Consider the following 23,097-nt stretch of genomic DNA (forward strand, 5'->3'; position numbering starts at 1 on the left):
ACACAATAACATTTAGTCCCCTTAGGGGACTTGAACATGTGTCCCATAGACCGCAATAGAATACTACTGAGTTTTATGGGATTCTGAGACACTGCCTGCTGAACTATGTCTCATGCATGGATTTACAGGCAGTTAACCATGATAGGCCTGGAAATGTTCAGGCTTTCATGGTAACCAATTGAAGTCCCACAGAGAAAGCAATCAACCCCATAGATGCCGCGACTTCTATTGACTGTGGCATCTCAGGGGTTAAATGATCAGGTTCAGTAAGCCCGGTCATTGTGCCGGGTGCCTGAAATTCAACATGCAAAACTCGTCCCTTCCTTTATCTGACATCTGCCCTTGGGGAAAAGTCAGGACACCCCCATACACATTAGTTGGATGATAAGTGATGATAAAAAGAGAGTCAATGACAAAAACAGAGTAAAAAACAGACAGCGATTTAATGTTATCCCCGTTATTGTGCATGTGTTTTTAATTATTCAAAACATCAGTAAAATGTTAAATCCTCTGTTCACACAACATGTACAATGCAATGTGTCTCCAGATACATCATAAATTGTCTGTCAGATAAGAACTTAAATTACATATACAGAGAAAATTAAAAGTCAAAATGAAGGCTTAAATTTCACAAACGTAAGGCATACATGGTAGAGGCAGCCATTTTGCAGACTGCAGAGAAGCAAGAACAGATGGCACCACTGTGCCCATTCATCTTAGCGATATCACTGAGGCACATTCAGGGGAACAGAGATTTTAGGAACATTCAGTACACACAGGGATGCAGGATATGTGCAGGTATCCAGTGTGCCATGCATCACCAGGGATGCACAGATTGTTCATGTTAATACTGCTTTCGGAATTGCACTAAGACTTCAATTATTCAGTGTTTCAATGGGTCAGATTGTAAACTGCTTCTACTATTAGATAGATTTGACTGAGCACTTCTGTAAATGGTGAGCCAGAGGAGCACAGTCATCTACAGTATTAACTGGCATCCAACGGGGCAGCTGTAATCTGTAGTCTATGCATAGATGACGTGCTCCACTTCTCACTGAGAACCAGCCATACGTGTGAGTGGATGGGTTAACATCTATTGCTGATGCCCTAATTTAAAGGGTAAGTCCATCTAAACGTGTTAGTGGATGCTTGGGCCGGTTATGTTTTAAAGGGGTTGTTTACCCTAAGGAGCCTTTTGGGTAGACCACACCCCACTGCCAGACCTGTGGATGGAAGCATACTTACCGGCTCCCCATTGCTAAGCTGTCTCCTTCAGTACCGCACCACTGCTCTCCGCATATCAACATCCATTTTGACGTGGGTGATGTGGCACCTGCAGCCAATGAATGGTCCCAGCGGCGATATGTCCCCCATGTATTCCATGATGCATGGGGCACACGTCAGCGGTCATATGACCCACGTCAACTAGATGTTGACATGTGGCTACTGAACCAAGGAGGCAAAAGGACCCGGAACCCAGTGGCGAGGAGCAGGTAAGTATGCTTCTCCCTGCAGGTCCGGCGACGTGTGCCAGTGTACGCCCAACCTCTTTTAAGGCCGATTTCATGTCAGTTATTCTTAAAGTGTCCTGCAATTTGGGAACTCTTCCCAGATATCACATTGGGCATGAAGAGATGCTACTTGACGACTACAGAGCACTGTCCAGGGTCCCATTCTACTTACTAGGACCTGTGTTCCCAAGATCGTGCTTTGCTGTCAGTGAATGAAAGAATTGCTGTCTACATCCAGATTCTGAAAACTACACAGATCTAGTCCTGCTCAGAGGAAGGAGGTGGAAAAAACGGTTTGTAGTCTGGACAACCTCTTGAGAACTAAAAAGTCTAGATTACAGATATGTTTTAACTAAACTGATACACTGAAGCAAACTCTCAGAACGGCACAGAGGATGTATTTAGTTCACAGAGGATCATCTAAACTGGATACAATTAGATTTATCTCTCAGCTGTGATCATCAGGAACACTGTAATGGCCCATGCACATGTTCAGGATTCATGGGGGGAGAATCTGCACTGAAATCCGCAGGTGTTCGCATGCAAATCCGTGCGGTCATCCGCATCAATTGGTGCGGATTTTCTGCATGCAGATTTTACTAAGTGAATGGAGAAAATCCGGTCAGGAAAAATAAAATAAATTGACATGCTGCAGATTTTAAAATACCGCACCGCAGGTAAAAATCTGCACGGAAAAAAATCTGCATTGTGTGCATTGAGAATTTCAAATTCTCATAGAATACAATGTACATGGCCTACAGTGTAGATGCAATCCCGATCGTGTGCATTTAGCCTAAAGTTCTCAGCATCTGTATGGAAACAAGAGGGTTTTGGTTCACGGACAGCAAACAGATCTTGAAAATGGCAAACAGCTGACGCACACATATATAACTTCTCTTTATTCCATTTTAAAGAGGTTCTGCCACATCAAACACTTACCCTCTATCCACAATGTAGAGGATAGAGTCTGATTTACAGGGGGTCCGATTCATGAGGTCTCCACCAATCATAAGGGGGATAGGGATATGTTTTTTTGTGTGAACACCCTTTTAAATGTGTTGTCCCATCTGGAAATTTATGGCGTATTGATAGGATATGCCACAAATGTCCGATAGGTGCGGGTCACCCCTCTGGGACCGGCTCCTATCTTACGAACAAAGCTCTGAAGTGAATGGAGAGCCCGCTGCACATGTACGGCGTCCTCTCCATTCACTGCTATGGACTTCTAAGATAGTTGAGCGATGTCATGATATTTTTGGAAGTCTCTGAGCAGTAGAGGGGTGGCCGTACATGCTCGGCATCCAGTCCATTCACTGCTATGGGACTTCTTAAAATAGAACTAGCAAGTCCAGATATTTTCAGGAGCCTTATGGCAGTGAATGGGGAGGATGCCAGGCACACGCTGTGGGCTCTCCATTCACGAGATTGAGGTGAGACCTGTATGCTATTGTATATTTATGGCTTATCCTATGGATAGGCCATCCATTTCTGGCAGATTTCAGAGACAAAGCCAGGAATGGATCAAAAAAATAAAAAAAAAGTATAAAGACTGACACTTCTCTTGTTTGTATCCACGCTTGTGTTTGACTCAAGAACCTGCCTTAGTGACCAATCAGGAGGCCATGTGGCCTCTGAAAACTGCATGGACAGGGAAGCAGGTTTTCAAACTGGTTGTTAAAAACTGATTGCTGAATGTTGAATGGCTGTGCAGTTTTTCAGGTTTACCAATTCAAGAACTGTGCCAGCTTGCATGTTGGTGCGTTTTCCAGACGTACCATGGTGGCCATGTGGGACTATACTGTAAGTGTGCAATGCGCGCTGTGGTTTCTGCATCCACACCCGACCAGGGCACATACACAGGTAGTGAATGTACGACAGCAGTCAGGACCCGAATTACTTGGTTTCCCCATATAATTGCAGAAAGGTTAGAAAAGTTATATTAACTTTAATAAAGTAAAAAGGAAGAGGATTCAAGAAACTTCATCTAAACAGAGCAATAATTAATGACATGTAAGTGATGGAAAGAAGAATCTTTATAATACATATTTGCTTTACAAGCTGTTCACTATAGTCCTGTACAAAATGAAAGACTTTGTGTCTCCTTTTAGTGGTTCAGGAGTCAATGCTGCGGTCTGTACTTTACACAATGGCTTATCCAGGTCCAGATGGCTGCTCGTCATAAGCAGAGGAAGTCTACAGAAGGGTAACAGGCAAAACGACTCCTGGGTCATTATATCCAGTTCACAACAACTTCCTTGGTTTAAAAAAAAACCTCCAACATATATAAAAATATTAATACTATACAGTAGGTATTTATGTGGATGACATTCCAGGTCCAGAGCTTTTTTTTACGTCAAATTCGTTACTGTTTTGTGTTCAATAAGGTCCCTAAGAAACATCTGCTCCGCTGATACATTGTGGTATTCATTCTGCCAAAGGAAAAGAAAAGAAAATAGAAGTAAGGCATTTATATGAAACCTCAAAAATCAACCCATATTAAAAGGGTCCTCCAGGACCAACAGCTTAAAAATCTATACATCGACATGGGATTGGTGAGGGGTTAAACACCCAGCACACCCAACAATCGGCGTTCAATTTAATGAGCTTAGAAGCAACATGAAGATCAGGCCTTGACAAAACCCAGTTACTATGAATGCTGCATTCAGCTGCTGGCTTTCTCTACTTGGTTCCAAATCCATGAAGCTGAAGGCAGTCACTTGCAGCATTATCGGGGGGTTATTTAAAATTTGCCCACCTACTAAGGATTGAAGTAAAATAACAAAGAAGGCTATTATTCACCAGTATAATCCTCTGCTGCTTTTTTCCAGGGCTGTGATCCAGTCCACCCCACAGGCCCTTCTTTACATAGTTGCAATGGTGATGCGCCCGTATACCCCACGTGACCGCTGCCAATAATCAATGGCCTCAGCAGTCTCATGCTGTATAGTGATGAGGCCTGTGATCAGTGGGAAGAAACAGCAGCGGGGGATCAAACTGGTCAGTAAAAACTCTTAACACATAATGCCTTACATGTACAGCATTAGTGTGCAAGGAGGTATGGAGCGACCTCACACACCGAGCTTGCTCCAAACACGGGTAGACTGGGAATTTAAAGTAGCCCTGAAAAAAAAAAACTAAAAACGGACCCATGTTGTAGGTGGGTTCAAATTTACAGAGGGCGGGGCAACATAAGTAGGCAAGACCAGCAGAAGTACACAGGGCCTGCAATACTGTAGTGCAGCACAAAATACAGATACCACAGTGCAGCATAAAATAAGGCCGCCCTGCCCACAGTATTCAACTGTATCATCGTTCCGAAGATGGTGATACAGTTGACGTCAGGAGGACACCTGCAGCCGTTGGCTGGGTGCAGTCACGACTTAAATTTACTTTAGGGCTCATTCACACGACCGTATGAATGGTTCCACATCCGTTCTGCATCTGGCAGTATCTGTTGTTCTGTTCCGCGGCCCCACAGAAAATATAGAGCAGGTCCTATTTTTGTTCGCAACCGTGGACAAGAATAGGCATTTCTATAATGGGCCGCCCGTTCCGGCATCCATGTTTTGAGGATCCGCAATTTGCGGACCACAAAACGCCAGGAGCGGTCGCCTGAATGCGCCCTTACTCAAAGATAGAATAAGGAGATTCCCTAGCAGCCAAAAGCTGTTGTGAAAGGTAACCACTATATGACGCAAAAACTGTTCTAAGAAATCACAGCAACCAATCAGATTTCAATTTCAAGCGTTGGGAACCTGCGGCACTCCAGTTGCTTGTAAACTACTAGTCCCATTAGCTTTTCACGTGAGTTCTGAGAACAGAGTGTGCATGCTGGGAGTTGTAGTTTCACAACAGGAGGCCTGAATCTTGCTTTGAAGAAAAAAATAAAATAAAAAAAACTAAAGAAAACTGAGCTGGAATGTGATTGGCTGCCACTATAACATTTCCTCTACTTCACACATTTGATGGCTGCTGTAATTCCTTTACCTGAGCCATTACAGACATGGTTTCATTTCCATAATAGTGAAGAGAACTATTCAGTGAAGTCAGGTTGTATTTGAATCCTGCAATATGGACTTCGTTGCATATATGCAGCGCCAGCGTGATCGCAATGATGCCAGTTGTTGGGTGCTTTGGCTTCTGGAAAACAAAAGGGCAACAAACAGTCTTCCACCTGCAACGCATATCCAAGCACTACCAGTAGATGGCAGCATTAACAAGCCTTTCACATTTGTAGATACTTACATTCCCATCTGGACACCTACCTACGGCATGTCATAAATGTCCAGATGGGAATGACCATTATCGCCTTTACAAGTTTAATGTCACATTTCTAGAAATATAACGCGTAGCAGAAAAAGACGCTGACGTGTTTCAAACAAAACAAAAAAAGTATCAGACTTATATATTTTAAAAAACATCTCTTTTAGTTTTCCGGTATTGAGATCAGTCATAGGGGCTCAATACCGGGGAAAAAAAATAACTTCTGTTTTGTCCCCATTCATTGTCAATGGGGACAAAACTGAACTAAACAGAACGGAATGCTCCAAAATCCATTCTGTTCCGTTTAGTTGCATTCCCAGACCGGAGAGCAAACCGCAACATGTTGTGCTTTCCGTCCTGGGATGCGGAGCAAGACGGATCTGGCATGACGCTCAATGCAAGTCAATGGGGACGGATATGTTTTCTCTGAAACAATAGAAAACGGATCCGTTCTCCATTGACTTTCAATAGAGTTCATGACGGATCAGTCTTTGCTATGTTAAAGATAATACAACCGGATCCGTTGTGTTATCAGTAACGGAAACCTTTTTGCTGAACCCTCCCGGATCCAGCAAAAACACTAGTGAGAAAGTAGCCTTATTGCTCCAAGGGTTCCGCTTGCCGACTACAACACGTTACCTCCCCCATGACTGAAACTAGACCGGTTTACCAGCTGCTATTTACATTAGAGCATAGGACAGTTGCAAACAATAAATGAAAGACCTGTGATAAAGTGCAAACACCCTGGTCAGGAATTAGGCATCCTGGATTTTAAACCTTGATACCAGGTGACCTAAGGGTACAAATATGTATCTCAACATCATGTGATTTGCACTTTATCACATTTTTCATGTATTGTTTGCAACTGTGAAATGCCGTAATGTAAACAGTGCCTATTAAAACCGGTCTAGTTTTGGTCATGTGGGGGGTTAGAACATGAAGAGATGACCTTTTAAATGTGCAATACTCTTTTTTTGTTTGAAACAGGTGACTTTTGTTACATGTCATGTTCTTAGAAATGTGACAATAATCTATGTTTTACCAGAATGTTTAGAGGGACAATTGTCCATTTTCAATAACTAGGGTTTGCACCTTCCTGCACCGCGATATGTTTCATAGTGTGCATACCATGCGGTGAGCGGACCTCAATTTCTGTTTTTATAAAACCACATGCATAGAAACATAGAATGTGTCGGCAGATAAGAACCATTTGGCCCATCTAGTCTGCCCAATATACTGAATACTATGGATAGTCCATGGCCCTATCTTATATGAAGGATGGCCTTATGCCTATCCCATGCATGTCCTCTTGTAGCAGTTTTTCTTCTTTTAAATATTCTCTCCTCTTTTACCTTGTTGATTCCCTTTATGTATTTAAAAGTTTCTATCATATCCCCTCTGTCTCGTCTTTCTTGCAGATTTTAGCTTCAATGTCTGAATCCATCCAAAATCATTTGTAAAGAGGATCTATCAGTCTCCTAACATGTCTGATTAAGTGAATAGTTGTGTCCCCATCAAATAACAATGCAGAAGGGTCTTTTCTTAGAATTGTACATTGTGATGTTCCATTCCTGTCATTCCATCCAGTTGTCAATTAATTCAAACATTACCAGGGGGAATAACAGTGGAACAGCACAATGTAGAGCTCTAATCCCACAAAGTGACCCAGCACTAATGGACTAGAAGAACTGACTCTTCTATGGAGCAGGTACAGCCCTTTTTGATTTTGTTGTTACAGAGGAATTTAAGGCCACATAAAAAATGGTAGAAGTGTACGCACTAAGGCCACACACACACGGCAGAAGTGTACGCACTAAGGCCACACACACGGCAGAAGTGTACGCACTAAGGCCACACGCGGCAGAAGTGTACGCACTAAGGCCACACCCGCGGCAGAAGTGTACGCACTAAGGCCACACCCGCGGCAGAAGTGTACGCACTAAGGCCACACACACGGCAGAAGTGTACGCACTAAGGCCACACGCGGCAGAAGTGTACGCACTAAGGCCACACGCGGCAGAAGTGTACGCACTAAGGCCACACACACGGCAGAAGTGTACGCACTAAGGCCACACACACTGCAGAAGTGTACGCACTAAGGCCACACGCGGCAGAAGTGTACGCACTAAGGCCACACGCGGCAGAAGTGTACGCACTAAGGCCACACGCGGCAGAAGTGTACGCACTAAGGCCACACACACGGCAGAAGTGTACGCACTAAGGCCACACACGGCAGAAGTGTACGCACTAAGGCCACACGCGGCAGAAGTGTACGCACTAAGGCCACACGCGCGGCAGAAGTGTACGCACTAAGGCCACACGCGCGGCAGAAGTGTACGCACTAAGGCCACACGCGCGGCAGAAGTGTACGCACTAAGGCCACACGCGCGGCAGAAGTGTACGCACTAAGGCCACACGCGCGGCAGAAGTGTACGCACTAAGGCCACACGCGCGGCAGAAGTGTACGCACTAAGGCCACACGCGCGGCAGAAGTGTACGCACTAAGGCCACACGCGCGGCAGAAGTGTACGCACTAAGGCCACACGCGCGGCAGAAGTGTACGCACTAAGGCCACACGCGCGGCAGAAGTGTACGCACTAAGGCCACACGCGCGGCAGAAGTGTACGCACTAAGGCCACACGCGCGGCAGAAGTGTACGCACTAAGGCCACACGCGCGGCAGAAGTGTACGCACTAAGGCCACACGCGCGGCAGAAGTGTACGCACTAAGGCCACACGCGCGGCAGAAGTGTACGCACTAAGGCCACACGCGCGGCAGAAGTGTACGCACTAAGGCCACACGCGCGGCAGAAGTGTACGCACTAAGGCCACACGCGCGGCAGAAGTGTACGCACTAAGGCCACACCCGCGGCAGAAGTGTACGCACTAAGGCCACACCCGCGGCAGAAGTGTACGCACTAAGGCCACACCCGCGGCAGAAGTGTACGCACTAAGGCCACACCCGCGGCAGAAGTGTACGCACTAAGGCCACACCCGCGGCAGAAGTGTACGCACTAAGGCCACACCCGCGGCAGAAGTGTACGCACTAAGGCCACACCCGCGGCAGAAGTGTACGCACTAAGGCCACACCCGCGGCAGAAGTGTACGCACTAAGGCCACACGCGGCAGAAGTGTACGCACTAAGGCCACACGCGGCAGAAGTGTACGCACTAAGGCCACACGCGGCAGAAGTGTACGCACTAAGGCCACACGCGGCAGAAGTGTACGCACTAAGGCCACACGCGGCAGAAGTGTACGCACTAAGGCCACACGCGGCAGAAGTGTACGCACTAAGGCCACACGCGGCAGAAGTGTACGCACTAAGGCCACACACGGCAGAAGTGTACGCACTAAGGCCACACACGGAAGAAGTGTACGCACTAAGGCCACACACGGAAGAAGTGTACGCACTAAGGCCACACACGGCAGAAGTGTATGCACTAATGTCTAGAACCAAATGGTAAAACGCTCTGTGCATCCTCATGATGCTTTGTCTGATGCTGTATTATAGCAGCTCAATATAGTCCAAAATAACTCTGCAATACAGCATAAAATAGAGTGGCCACAATTTTCTTTTGTAGGATTCATACGGAATCTGACAGAGAAGCCACCATATACCTTGGTATGAAACTGAAGGCATACAGAAGTTCAGCAGACACCTAGAGGCCCATACAACTCTGAGGTTCCATCGAGCTGTAATACACAAATGTGCACAGACCAACACCTGTCTTATTCTGGCCTTGAACTGCTGTTAGCCAATTAACACCTCAAAAACACCCCAGTCATATGTATGGTTATTTGGAAAAACATTTTCATGGATGCAAGAAAACCTGAGTCTTTGTTTTTTTCCTACGTCACGAGGTCAATTAATTTGGTTTCTTCCACCAAGATTGGACAACTAATGATGACCGACAAGTCCAAGTATTTTAAAGGGGTTTTCAAGGATTTGTATGTCTGATCGGTTGGGTCTGTTAGAAGAGGCCACTGGGTTCTGGCAAGTGCTGCGGCCTCTTCCTAGGCCAGTGATGTCACTCTTATTGGTCACATGGCCTAGGCACAGCTCGATCCCATTCAATGACCATGCACATCAACTACGCAATGCACGGCGCTGTGCTTGCTCTGCTGTGAGGAGGCCACGGCAATCACTGGAGCACCACAGCCTCTTTAAACAGCTGATCGTCGGCTATCCTGAGGACAGGTCTTCAATATAGGAGGTCCTGGAAAACTGGTGAAAGCTGGGAAAAACATCAGGAAAAAAGTGGTAATACAAGATAAACTTACTTCTGTCTTGGGAAAATTTGTTGGGAAATTTAACAGATTTTGAGATACTTGTTTAATTATGAAAGGGTTGAGGACTCTCAGCTGATGAGGCTGGTAGATTAACTTCATGGCAGGTTTTCTCCAAAAACCGTAAGTGCTCTATAATGAGAAAGCATAATCCGTAAAAACACATGACAGCGGGAAGAACGCTATGACTAAAGGTTTATTCCCAGTAGGCAGAAAATATGCAATTATAGTACATGTTATCACCTCTCCTCACATGTCTGCTTTAGCAAAAGCTTGCATTCCCTATGAAACAACAAGGGTTTGTGCTATTCCTCTCTTACTCCTCCTCAAAGTGTATGAATATATTCACAACTGGCTGTTACTATTTCCCTTAAAGGGGTTATCCAGGAAAATATATTTATGACTTATTCTCAGGACGGGTCATCAGTATCAGATCTGCGGGGATGCGACACCTGGGACCCCCGCCGATCAGCTGTTAGAAGAGGCCTTGAGCACCTAGGCCAGTGACATCACTGTACATCGGTGACATGCCTAGTTGCAGCTCAACCCTATTCAAGTCAATGGGGCCGAGATGCCATACCAAGCACAGCCACTATACAATGTACGGCGCTGTCCTAGGAAAGCTGTCGGGAACCTGCATCACTTACCAGAGCTCCGATGAGTGCAGCAGCTCCCTGAAAAAGCTGATTGCTGGGGGTGGCAGGACTTGGACCCCCACCAATGTGATAATGATGACCTATCCTGAAGATAAGTCATCATTATCTTTTCCAGAAAAACCTCTTTAATAGGGTGCGTCATCCCTGACTGTACAACTGTCAGGGATGAGTGTCAATGGGCAAGTCCCTCTGATGAGGATAACAACACCCAGCTGTGAATTTATTCAGATTTCCTGGGGGAATAACAAAGGAATGGCACAACACACATGTTTTAGGAAAAGAAGCTTCAGCCTTAGTATTTCATGAAAAATGAAAGCCTTTACTAGAACAGACATGTTGGGAAAACCATCAGGTCTTTACTGATTACATTGTTTTGACTTGCATGTGAATAATACCTACAAATGTGGCAATTCACTCCCATATCCCAGTGCCAATTATGAGACAACAGTGCCTGCCACAGTGCCACTCCTCCTCCCTGACCTGGCAGAACTCCTCATGATCTTTCAAATATAGAGGTCTTAAAGTAAAAGACAAAATTAATAGCATAACGCACAAATAAGTTCTGCAGTAGTTAAAGGTAGTATCTTAAAAGGGGTTGTCTCACTTCAGTAAGTGGCCTTTATCATGTAGAGAAAGTTAATACAAGCCACTTACTAATGTATTGTTATTACCCATATTGCTTCCTTTGCTGGCTGGATTCATTTTTCCATCACATTATACACTGCTGGTTTTCATAGTTACAGACCATCGGTGGCCGTGCTTGCTTAATATAGAAAAAAGAACTAGCCTATGTGCGCTCCCATGACCCTGGCCACTAGAGAGGTTGACGCTTTTCCCTATAGTGTGCAAGAACGACCACCACTGATGGATTGCAGGGTGGTCTGTAACCATGGAAACAAGCAGTGTATAATGTGATGGAAAAATGAATCCAGCCAGCAAAGGAAGCAATATGGACAATAACAATACATTAGTAATTGGCTTGTATTAACTTTTTCTACATGATCAAGGCCACTTACAGAAGTGAGACAACCCCTTTAATATACACCGTCTAAACTGCTGCAGAACCTCATACTTTGCCCCGTAGCAACCACTTCTGGAGGAGAGAGGAGGCCGTGATGGACAGGACGCTCCCCGACCAATGGCTTGGGGCCTAATGTTTCCTCCGTTATGGACAAGGAATACATTCCACACCGATACCAGAAAACCAGCAGGATGTAACCCAGGATATTACATAATTACATTCCTGTGTATTCATCAGGTGCGGGTGACTTTTGGATTTGGAAGTCATGCATAACTTACTGAAACTTAAAGATTTATTCAGTGTGCTCACCTTTTACATACAGTAGATAAATACACGGGGTGTACGGTATTAGCAAACTAAACTCTAGTCACCTAATGAGATGAAGGGAAAAGCGGGTTTTCTGACACGTCCCACACTCAGTATGTTCAGGAACACAGTATGAAAATATGGCTTCATATTTACAACTAGGCTCCCCGCTAAAAGGGGTTTTCATCTTTTATTAACTGATGGCCTATTCTTAGGATCGGTGACCGCTAGCTGATCGGTGGGGAATCCGACACTCTGTACCCGCACCCCCATCGGTACAGGGGGACAGGATATCAGTGACTGACCGCTATCGCTCTATGCACACAATGCTATCACTGATAACACCTCCCTTCTGTACCGACAGCTTTACAGAAAGCGGAAAAAAGCTAAGATATACGGTAAATGTAAAAATGACAGGTTTTACTGAATCTTTCATCAATCTGCTCAGCTCCTCCTGCTCTATAACACGCTGCTGTCAGATTGCATTGCTTTTTTTTGGTGACCGGTTCTTGACATGCCTTTTTAGTAACTACTTGCATTCACCATGTAATAATTCTGGAGCATCTGTTCATTCCTGCTAGAAGTTTATATGAATTGCCAGCAGTATGCGATACAGGTCCATCTGGGCGTTACTAGTTGGGGTTGTGTCCCTGCACAGTCGGACACTACCCCATTAGTGCTGCCAGCGCCAGAGTGTGCAAAAACACACCTGTGCAAGAACTGGTGATCCAGAATTGCTATTGGATGGGGAATGCAAGTAGTTACAAAAACAGAATTGTCAGGAGAGGTGACAGGTCCTCTTTGATTCTCACAAGAATAGTTTTTTAAATTATTATTTACATTTATACTGTTGAGCTTTTATTTGCTGTTCACATCTCCTCAGGCATCGGGGCTTGGATGAAACGGCTACATTTCCATACACCTAGGTAGGTGCTCTGACTGCCTGTTCCAGATATATTTTTATAGATCCTAAAAGGTTACTGTAAAAAATACTGTAAAGGTATTCAATTTACAGTCATTACAGATCCGTAAGGACGTTACATAAGTGAGCTGGTGATAAATAAGAGCCAACAACTACAAAAGAAAAAGCAAAACAGAAAGTCAGCGCGCTGGACTCAGACACTGGCGTTCTGCCGGTTACACATATGCTAGTTATGTTTTATGTGCTGCACTGATTATTACTTGATTCGCACCCTTGATTAGTAGCAGGGGGATTTGCATAGCAGGGCTGCATGGAAATCTAATTCCCTAACTTGGCACTGTGTACAAGTACAGATCGGGGAGCCTCCTGCTGTGCTGGTCAGGTGTGTACATGGATTGGGGGAGCTAATAATGTTGCAGAAGTAGAGAACGGCAGGGGACTGAGCATCTTTGGAACAGGAGCCGCAACAGATCACTGAGGATATCATACATTTTCTTTTATATTTTCACCCTCCTGAAATGTTTTAGATATACGTTTCCCCTTGGAAATCCCCTTTAAAGGGGTTGTCTAGGCATCAGATATTGATGACTTAGCCTCTGAATAGATCATTATAGGGGTTGTCCGGGAATTAAGAAAATGAAAATACTTAAATATGACTTTATTATAAATATATTCCCAAATAAAGTGTTCACTAAATAGTATTATATAGGCGACCACATGAAATTAACATTTAAAGGGGTTGTTAGAGTTATATTTATTGATGACCTATCATCAGGATAGGTCATCAATATCAGATCGGCTGGGGTCCGACCACCGGCACCCCCGCCGACCAGCTGTATGAGGAGATGGCGCGCCGTGCCAGCACTGCCTCCTCTTCACTGTTTACCTTCTCACCGTTGCATCTGCAGCAGTGAGCAGGTGTAATTACACCTAACTGTCACCTTCATTTCACTGGGACAGCTTGTTTCTATACACTTGTATAGAAGCGATCCGTCCCATTGAAATGAATGGGACGGCTTGGGTGTAATTACACCTGCTCACCGCTCTAGATGAGACGGCGAGCAGGTAAACAGTGAAGAGGAGGTGGCGCTGACACGGCGCGCGCCTCCTCTTCAAACAGCTGATCGGCGGGGGTGCTGGGTGTCGGACCCCAGCCGATCTGATATTGATGAACTATCCTAAGGGTAGGTCATCAATAAATATAACTCGGACAACCCCTTTAACTGTAAAGATGCTGTTGGTAAAATATAACTTTTTTTAAATGAGCTAAAATTGTGGATATTTTCAACTCAATGTGTGAAAAATGTATATAGACCATTCCAAGAAGCATGTACACTTAGGTGGGAGTTTGTTGTCAGCCACTCAGACCAAATCCTAGAACTGTGCATATACAAAGGGTGCAGATGGGTAACCAGCGGTCAGGAGGGTGGAATTGTAGCAATGAACGCTCCCCCACCTCGAATCCTCCAGTATATAGCAGGTCACCCAGATACAATGCATCTACCTTGGTCTGCTACCCTTTGTCTACAGACTGGTATTACTGGCTACACATAGGCTTCGCTTCTATCATTGAGGCTTCCCCCTATCTCTTCAGGGTAAGCCCCTTTGCTCGACGTGATTCTTTGACTGTTATCGATTGTACAGTCAAATAATCAGGAGCAGTATTGATGATAATCGACACAAAGACCAACAGAGAGTGCTGCACGATTTTTTGCGGAGGTCAAAAAGAATTGCAACCACTGGCACCAGAAGTGGCCATTTTTGGAAGCCATAGTGACCCATTAGTGAGTCACAGAAGCCACATTGCATGAAGAGCCTTCTTTGCTCTACCTCCTCCTGTATTTTGTGTATGTTACTCCTGTGTACACTAAGTCTTCTTATCCCCTCAAGTATAGTGTATTACATATAACATCCTTATTATATATAAAGTATATTAGAGAACAACATATAGAGCAGCTTGCTAAGAGACTTTAGTTGGTAAAGTCACAAAGGTCAAACTTCCCTATGACAACTCATGTTGCATGTTCGGTGGCCTGCTTTGCCCAGATTTTGCATATGTTCACAGGAGAGAAATCAAACCAGAATCTATAAAAAACAACAACCACCTACATATGATCTTCAGATGCTTCACGCCATTATTCACTTACCACACTTCTGTGCAACAGTAATTCTGACAACCATTTGACATCGTGAGGCTTGAACATCATAAGCACCACTGTGGTGTTCGGATCATAGTGCAAACTGTCTGCAAAGATAGACTCTGGGTAACAGAGGCGGAAAGTAGTCTTCTGTCCAACATCATCTTCAAACCCTAGGACGGGGCCATCATTCATCCTTAGGGGGGAAAAAAGATCATTGTTATTTTCTGAGACTGCTTACAGGGGTATTCTCTTCCCTACTTTTTGCATCAAATCAGCAGCCATCACAAATATAACATATATTCGATCCCTGTATATTGCACTCCTTAAAAGGACATCTGTCAGCAGATTTGTCCCTGTGACACTGGCCGACCTGTTCATATGTGGCCAAATTACTGAGAAAAATAAGGTTTTGATATATGCAAATGAACCTCTAGGAGCAACGGGGGCGTTGTCATTACTCCCAGAGACTCTGTACTTTCATTTAACAGGGCAAGGTATGATCACGTTTTCACTGCCTGACCCTGTCAAAATGCACAGGGCGCAGCAGTTCCAGAGAGAGCAGAACCTCTAGGTGTAATGGTAACGCCCCCGTTGCTCCTAGAGGCTCATTTGCATATATTAAAACATCATTTTTCTCAGAAGTGTCAGCACATATGAACATGGGACCAACACAGATGCCTTCAGCTGCCAGGCACACATGTAACAGGTCAGGAAGTGTCATAGGTACAAATCTAGAGACCGATGCCCTTTAACACCCTCTATTAGGCTTCTGGTTCCCTGTCTTTCCTGCTGTAGTGGGTGATATGATACCCTTGCTCTTTGAGACCAGCAAGCTGTACTGTGATAACCACAGCGTTCAGCATTCTGGACTATAACTAGCTGCTGCTATGAAGTAGTATTACCAGCAGCATTGTGAGGTGCAGGCTCTGACTACTTGTCCTAGTTATTGATGGAGAGAGAAATGCACACTTTATGAGGGCTGATGTGCACAGAACAGCATGGTATACTGGCTACTGCGCATGTCCAGGAGATGTCTTATTCACTGCCATGGAGCAGCAGAAAGGTGGCTGTGCGCTACTGTGCATGCCCTGGGAATGCTACAAATGCAAACCAGTATCATCTGTGCATGCATAACCATGTTAGTGGGCAGTAAACAGAGAAGGGGACTGCTCCAAAAAGGGGCATTATAGAAAAACATAGGTATTTACATAAAAAATAAATAAAATATATATAAAATGTTTCATCAAGAGCAAATTTAAAGGGGTTTTCCAAGATTCTTATATGAATGGGTCATCAGTTTCTGATTAGTGATGGTCCGACACCAAGGACCCCCACTGATCAGCTGTTTGAGAAGGCAGTGGTGCTTGCAGTAGTGCCACAGCCTTCTTACAGCTTTCCCTGTTCTACTGATGACATGCCTAAGAGCAGCTCAGCCCCATAGAAGTCAATGGGGCTGAGTGCGATACCAAGCAGAGCAGCTACACAATTTACAGCGCCGTGCTTGGTAAAGAGTGCCAAAGAGTTGATTGGCAGGGGTCCCAGGTGTCAGACCCCCACTGATCAGATGATGACCTATCCTATCAGTACAAAAATCTCAGAAAACCCCTTTAAGGATGATCTTAGAGATGAGACTAGCGAAATCGTGGACAACTCTTCACATCTGCTCCTGTCTCCAGCACAGACAACCTGCAGTTAAACCCATAGAAAAGCAGTTAATGAGCTGGTATACCTCTGGACTGTGGGGGGAAAGCTCGGCTCTCTGAGGAAACCCCTGTAGATGTTGTGCCTGGATGGACAGAAACTGAACACTACATGGCAGCAGCGCTAACCACTAACCAGATAGCATCAATGTCAATGTTCAAACAGACAGCAAGGACGCTGGTATATACAGTCAGGTACAGAAATATTGGGACATGGACACAATTCTAACATTTGTGGCTTTATACAGGGAGTGCAGAATTATTAGGCAAATGAGTATTTTGACCACATCATCCTCTTTATGCATGTTGTCTTACTCCAAGCTGTATAGGCTCGAAAGCCTACTACCAATTAAGCATATTAGGTGATGTGCATCTCTGTAATGAGAAGGGGTGTGGTCTAATGACATCAACACCCTATATCAGGTGTGCATAATTATTAGGCAACTTCCTTTCCTTTGGCAAAATGGGTCAAAAGAAGGACTTGACAGGCTCAGAAAAGTCAAAAATAGTAAGATATCTTGCAGAGGGATGCAGCACTCTTAAAATTGCAAAGCTTCTGAAGCGTGATCATCGAACAATCAAGCGTTTCATTCAAAATAGTCAACAGGGTCGCAAGAAGCGTGTGGAAAAACCAAGGCGCAAAATAACTGCCCATGAACTGAGAAAAGTCAAGCGTGCAGCTGTCAAGATGCCACTTGCCACCAGTTTGGCCATATTTCAGAGCTGCAACATCACTGGAGTGCCCAAAAGCACAAGGTGTGCAATACTCAGAGACATGGCCAAGGTAAGAAAGGCTGAAAGACGACCACCACTGAACAAGACACACAAGCTGAAACAAGCTCTGAACAGTGTCTGGGAGGCTGTGGTTGCTGCTGCACGCAATGTTGATGGTGAACAGATCAAAACACTGACAGAATCCATGGATGGCAGGCTTTTGAGTGTCCTTGCAAAGAAAGGTAGCTATATTGGTCACCGATTTGTTTTTGTTTTGTTTTTGAATGTCAGAAATGTATATTTGTGAATGTTGAGATGTTATATTGGTTTCACTGGTAAAAATAAATAATTGAAATGGGTATATATTTGTTTTTTGTTAAGTTGCCTAATAATTATGCACAGTAATAGTCACCTGCACACACAGATATCCCCCTAAAATAGCTAAAACTAAAAACAAACTAAAAACTACTTCCAAAAATATTCAGCTTTGATATTAATGAGTTTTTTGGGTTCATTGAGAACATGGTTGTTGTTCAATAATAAAATTAATCCTCAAAAATACAACTTGCCTAATAATTCTGCACTCCCTGTACACCACCACAATAGATTTGAAATGAAACGAACAAGATGTGCTTTAACTGCAGACTGTCAGCTTTAATTATAGGCTATTTACATCCAAATCAGGAGAACGGTGCAGGAATTACAACAGTTTGCATATGTTCTGATACAACCTCTTTAATGGGCAGAGAAACAAGCCCAAATTGTCATATCTGTTTGACCAACAATCAAAATGTAAAGAAACCTAGAGTGATGTGATAGCACCCTACCCCTCCATGCCTTTTACCCATTAATCTCCAAATATACATATACACAAAAATTGCACAAAGAAGTCACTGTACCTTATTATTACATCATAGCTGTCAATTTTCTTGCCTAGTGTGCTGTTCCGAAGTACGCCGCCATTCCCAACAACAACACATTTCTTACAGGAAATACTGGAGAGGAGAATCATTGATGAGATAACATGACAGGCGGTGACTACATATAACTTTTATTATTAATGGCATGTTACAGCATGGCTGGAGAAAAACTAAGGCTACGGCCCTACGTCAACTTTTTGTCACCTGCAAATTGCAGTAAATGTCGCAATCAGGGGAAATCAGGCCACAGAGGGTTGTGCACGAGTCACAGTAATCCCGTAACTGTAGAGCTTTCCTCTTGGCTAAGGTTTCCTGAGAAGAGTGGTGTGAGCGGACCAGCTCAAGTGACCTTCCTTATTACTTTACTGTGAATTAGGGCTCATGCAGACAAACGTAATTTCTTTCCGTGTCCGTTCTGTTTTTTTTTTTTTTGCGAACCGTATGCGGAACCATTCATTTCAATGGGTCCGCCAAAAAAAATAAAAATAAATGGAAGGTACTCAGTGTGCATTCCGTTTCTGTATTTCCGTTCCGCAAAAAAAATAGAACATGTCCTATTATTGTCAGCATTACAGACAAGGATAGGACTGTTCTATTAGGGGCCAGCTGTTCCGTTCCGCAAAATACGGAATGCACACGGACGTCATCCGTGTTTTTTGCAGATCCGTTTTTTTTTTTTTCAGACCACAAAATACATATGATTGTGTGCATGAGCCCTGAAGCAAAAGTATTTTGGTTTTTTTCCCAAAGCTTATACCGCTCATCTTGGAAAACCTCAAGCAAAGAGGAAAAAGTAGGGCAATACACCTTTCTACAAATAAAAGTCTCATACTTTGCTACCATGTTTAAAAAATACTATATCTGGGTAATATTAACCACTTCAGCCCCGCTAGGTGAAACCCCCTTCATGACCAGAGCACTTTTTACACTTCGGCACTACACTACTTTCACCGTTTATCGCTCGGTCATGCAACTTACCACCCAAATGAATTTTACCTCCTTTTCTTCTCACTAATGGAGCTTTCATTTGGTGGTATTTCATTGCTGCTGGCATTTTTACTTTTTTTGTTATTAATTAAAATGTAACGATTTTTCCATAGCATCATCACGACGGCATACAAGGAGATTGACCCCTGACCTCTGTAGGGGCAGGAACAGAGAAAGGTTAAATACCCTCCTCCCACCACCAACACCAGTGTTTCCTGTCCCTACAGAGGACAGGGCAGAGAAAGGTCTCCCTGTATGCAGGGAGATAAAGCTTGGAATTCAGCGTGGATACCTTAAGAAATCGCCGGCATCCTGCATGGCGTCCCCCTGCCCTCCCGCGGTCCAGTACTAACGCTGGGCAGGGGTGTGGGGCTCTACCTCGTCCCGATTTTCGGGGCCTGTTCCCTGGCGCAGTCTCCCTTCCGGCATCATCGCGGCAGCTGGGTGCGCGCCGGCGCATTGGGCGCATATGTTTGACGTCACGGCCGGCGACCCGGAAGTGACGTCAGTGGCGGCAGCGTGGAGCTTAATTTAAAAACCGAGGCCTGCTCCGGACAAACGCTCCCAGGATCGGTCCCCCACTGTGCGGAACCCTTACCTTTCGGAAGAGGCGACCATGTCGGTACCGGAGCGGTCCCCCAGAGCTGAGCCGCCGCCAGCACTTCTAACTGTGAGTCTGTTGATCCCCCTCTCCCACGATGATATTAGGGGGGGGGGGGGAGGAGGAGCGGGCTCTTGCTACATGCTCAGTGCAGCTACGGCAGGGCGCAGGCTCCTACATCCACCCCGCCCCCCCCCCCTCCCCCCTCCCCCCACCCTCCTCTTGGTGGGCCATATCCCTTATACTTGCCGTTTCATCTCTTTTAGGCAAAAGAAACCCCGAAAAAGATGGGGAAGTCACTCAAATGTGTCTCCTGCTCTAGTAGACTCCCTGACGGCTACCCCAAAAAACTGTGCAAGCCTTGTATCTCAAATATCGTACGGGATGAGGCACCCTCCCTAAAAGAGGAGTTAAAAACTATGATTCAGGAGGAGATCCGTTCATCCCTGGCCCACCTGTCCGCTAATCCCCCCGATTTGCCGCAACCAAAGAAGAAGCGGGCTAGATCCCCATGCCCCTCTGATATAGAAGTCGTTGCGGAGGAAAGTGCCCACTCTGTTAAGTCTTAGGAGGAGGGGGAGAGAGTCTCTGACTCAGAAGACGATGGACGTAGATATTATTTTTCTATCTACGGAAGAAATGTCCGACCTTCTGAAGGCTGTAAGGTCGACCATGGGTGTGGAGGAGGTACAACGTACCCATTCGGTACAAGAGGAGATGTTTGGGGGCCTGAGGGTTAAGAAGACCCGTGTGTTTCCCATCAATGAAAGCATTAGGGATATGATCCTTGATGAGTGGACAGACCCAGAAAAACGACTGGGAGTCCCGGCAACGTTCAAAAATAGGTTGCTATTTGATCCGGAGGAATCTAAAATTTTCAATGAAATTCCCAAGATTGATGTACAGGTGGCCAAAGTGAACAAAAAGACGTCCCTTCCATTCGAGGATGCCTCCCAACTCAAAGATTCAATGGATCGTAAGGCGGACAGTCTCCTCAGGAAATCCTGGGAGGCGGCCATGTTTAACGTTAAAACCAATATTGCGGCTACTTCAGTCGCCCGGTCCATGTATCTTTGGTTGGGAGAGTTGGAAACTCATATTAAAGACAGAGCGTCTAGGGAGCAGATTCTGGAGTCTCTCCCCCTTTTAAAGTCGGCCACGGCTTTCCTGGCGGATGCCTCTGCCGAATCAGTTCGGTTCTCCGCCAGAGATGCAGCACTCTCCAATGCAGCTAGGAGAGCCCTCTGGATGAAGTGTTGGTCGGGGGATAAGACATCTAAGTTAAAGCTTTGCTCCATCCCCTTTTCCGGAGAATACGTGTTTGGCCCGGTGCTAGATAAGATCCTAGAGAAGGCCGCGGATAAGAAGAAGGGGTTTCCGGAAGATCGCCCTTCCAAACGTCGGTATCCTTTTCGCTCCCCCTCGGGTCAAGAAAGGAGCTACAGGGGAAAAGGGAAATCAGGGCGTTGGAGTTACCCAAAAGGAGGAAGAGGAAGAGGTCAGTCCTTCTCCCAGCAGAAACCTTCAGATAAGCAATGACGCCGGAGTGGGGGGAAGACTCTCAAGATTCCTGGGATCATGGGAATCCATCTCCCAGAACCCCTGGATTTCCAAGGTAGTCGGTACAGGCTATCAGATAGAGTGGTCTTCAAGACCCCCAAACAAATTTTCTCTGACACGGTTCCAAACGAACCTTTGGCAAGGAGTCCAGAAACTTCTTCAGATGAATGTAATCTCTCCGGTCCCACCTCTAGAAAGAGGCAAGGGGTTTTATTCAACTTTATTTTTAATCAGAAAAAAAGAAGGTACCTTTCGGACGATCATAAACCTGAAACCTCTAAACAAGTTCATCCGTTATCAGAAATTCAGGATGGAGACCCTAACATCTACAATCCCTCTATTAAGCAAAGACGTCTTCATGTGCACTATAGACCTGCGAGACGCTTATTACCATATTCCCATTCACGCCAGCTCCCAGTGTTTTCTCCGGTTTGCAATCCAGGATATATCAGGAAACGTCCATCACTACCAGTTCAGAGCCCTTCCCTTCGGGATTTCGTCTGCCCCGAGAATATTTACCAAAGTGGTGGTAGAGATGGTTGCCTTCGCCCGAAGACAGGGACTCATGATAATCCCCTATTTGGACGATTTCCTTCTGGTCAGCGAAAGTCGCAACCAAACCAATTCAAATCTGAAGGTCTTTCTCTCCATCCTAGACGACCTGGGGTGGATCGTAAACGAGGAAAAGTCCGTCCTCACCCCCTCAAGGGAAGTTCGTTTCTTAGGTATGATCCTGGACTCCCGAAAGCAAGCAGTGTTCCTACCTCGGGACAAAATATCAGTTCTCCAACAAAAGGTCAGGTCCTTTCAAAAGAGAAGATCTTGCTCTATCAGAGAGGCGATGAGCATGCTGGGTCTGCTGACATCTTGTATTCCGGCAGTCCCCTGGTGTCAAATACACTTCAGACCCCTTCAGTCCTGGATACTGAGTGTCTGGAACAGGTGCCAATCCTCTCTAGATCGCCAAGTAAATCCTCCATCTCGGATTCTGCAGTCCCTAAATTGGTGGAAAAACCACGAGAACCTATCCCGGGGAAATCCCTGGCAGAAGACTCCCCAGTTGCAGGTAATAACAGACGCAAGTCTGTCCGGCTGGGGCGCAAAGGTCGGGGACCGTATATTTCAGGGCACTTGGCCAGATTCGATCAGATCCCAATCATCGAATTTCAGGGAGCTGAGAGCAGTCTGGGAAGCATTAAGGGCGGCAGAGGAGATGTTGTGTCATCATCATATAAAGGTGCTATCGGACAACACTACAGCCATTGCCTACCTCTCCCATCAGGGGGGAACCCGGTCCGTAACCCTTCAGGCGCTGGCAACAAAGATCTTTGCCTGGGCAGAACAGAAGGTGGCCTCTGTATCGGCAGTTCACCTGAGGGGGATACTAAATCAAGAAGCAGATTTTCTCAGCCGCCACAGGATCGATCACACAGAGTGGTCTCTAAGTCCAGAAGTCTTCAGGTTAGTGGTAAGGAAATGGGGGTTGCCCGACGTAGATCTGTTCGCCAC

At 45.3% G+C, this 23,097-nt stretch overlaps 1 protein-coding gene across 6 annotated transcripts in view; it reads right to left on the reverse strand.

Moving 5' to 3' along the window:
- Positions 1–421: 421 nt before the first annotated feature.
- Positions 422–23,097, reverse strand: part of ST3GAL6 (ST3 beta-galactoside alpha-2,3-sialyltransferase 6) — a 187,724-nt gene continuing 165,048 nt past the window's right edge. For all 6 annotated transcript variants that reach the window (XM_044284492.1, XM_044284490.1, XM_044284489.1 and 3 more), the window contains 5 exons: positions 18,420–18,515; positions 15,113–15,299; positions 10,055–10,192; positions 5,499–5,651; positions 422–3,940 (listed from right to left, as the gene is read on the reverse strand). In XM_044284492.1, coding sequence (XP_044140427.1) covers positions 3,860–3,940; positions 5,499–5,651; positions 10,055–10,192; positions 15,113–15,299; positions 18,420–18,515 — 655 coding nt within the window. In that variant the 3' untranslated portion in view covers positions 422–3,859. The remainder of the gene's footprint in view (positions 3,941–5,498; positions 5,652–10,054; positions 10,193–15,112; positions 15,300–18,419; positions 18,516–23,097) is intronic.

Source organism: Bufo gargarizans, chromosome 3 (assembly GCF_014858855.1).
Source record: "Bufo gargarizans isolate SCDJY-AF-19 chromosome 3, ASM1485885v1, whole genome shotgun sequence".
Lineage (NCBI taxonomy): Eukaryota > Metazoa > Chordata > Amphibia > Anura > Bufonidae > Bufo > Bufo gargarizans.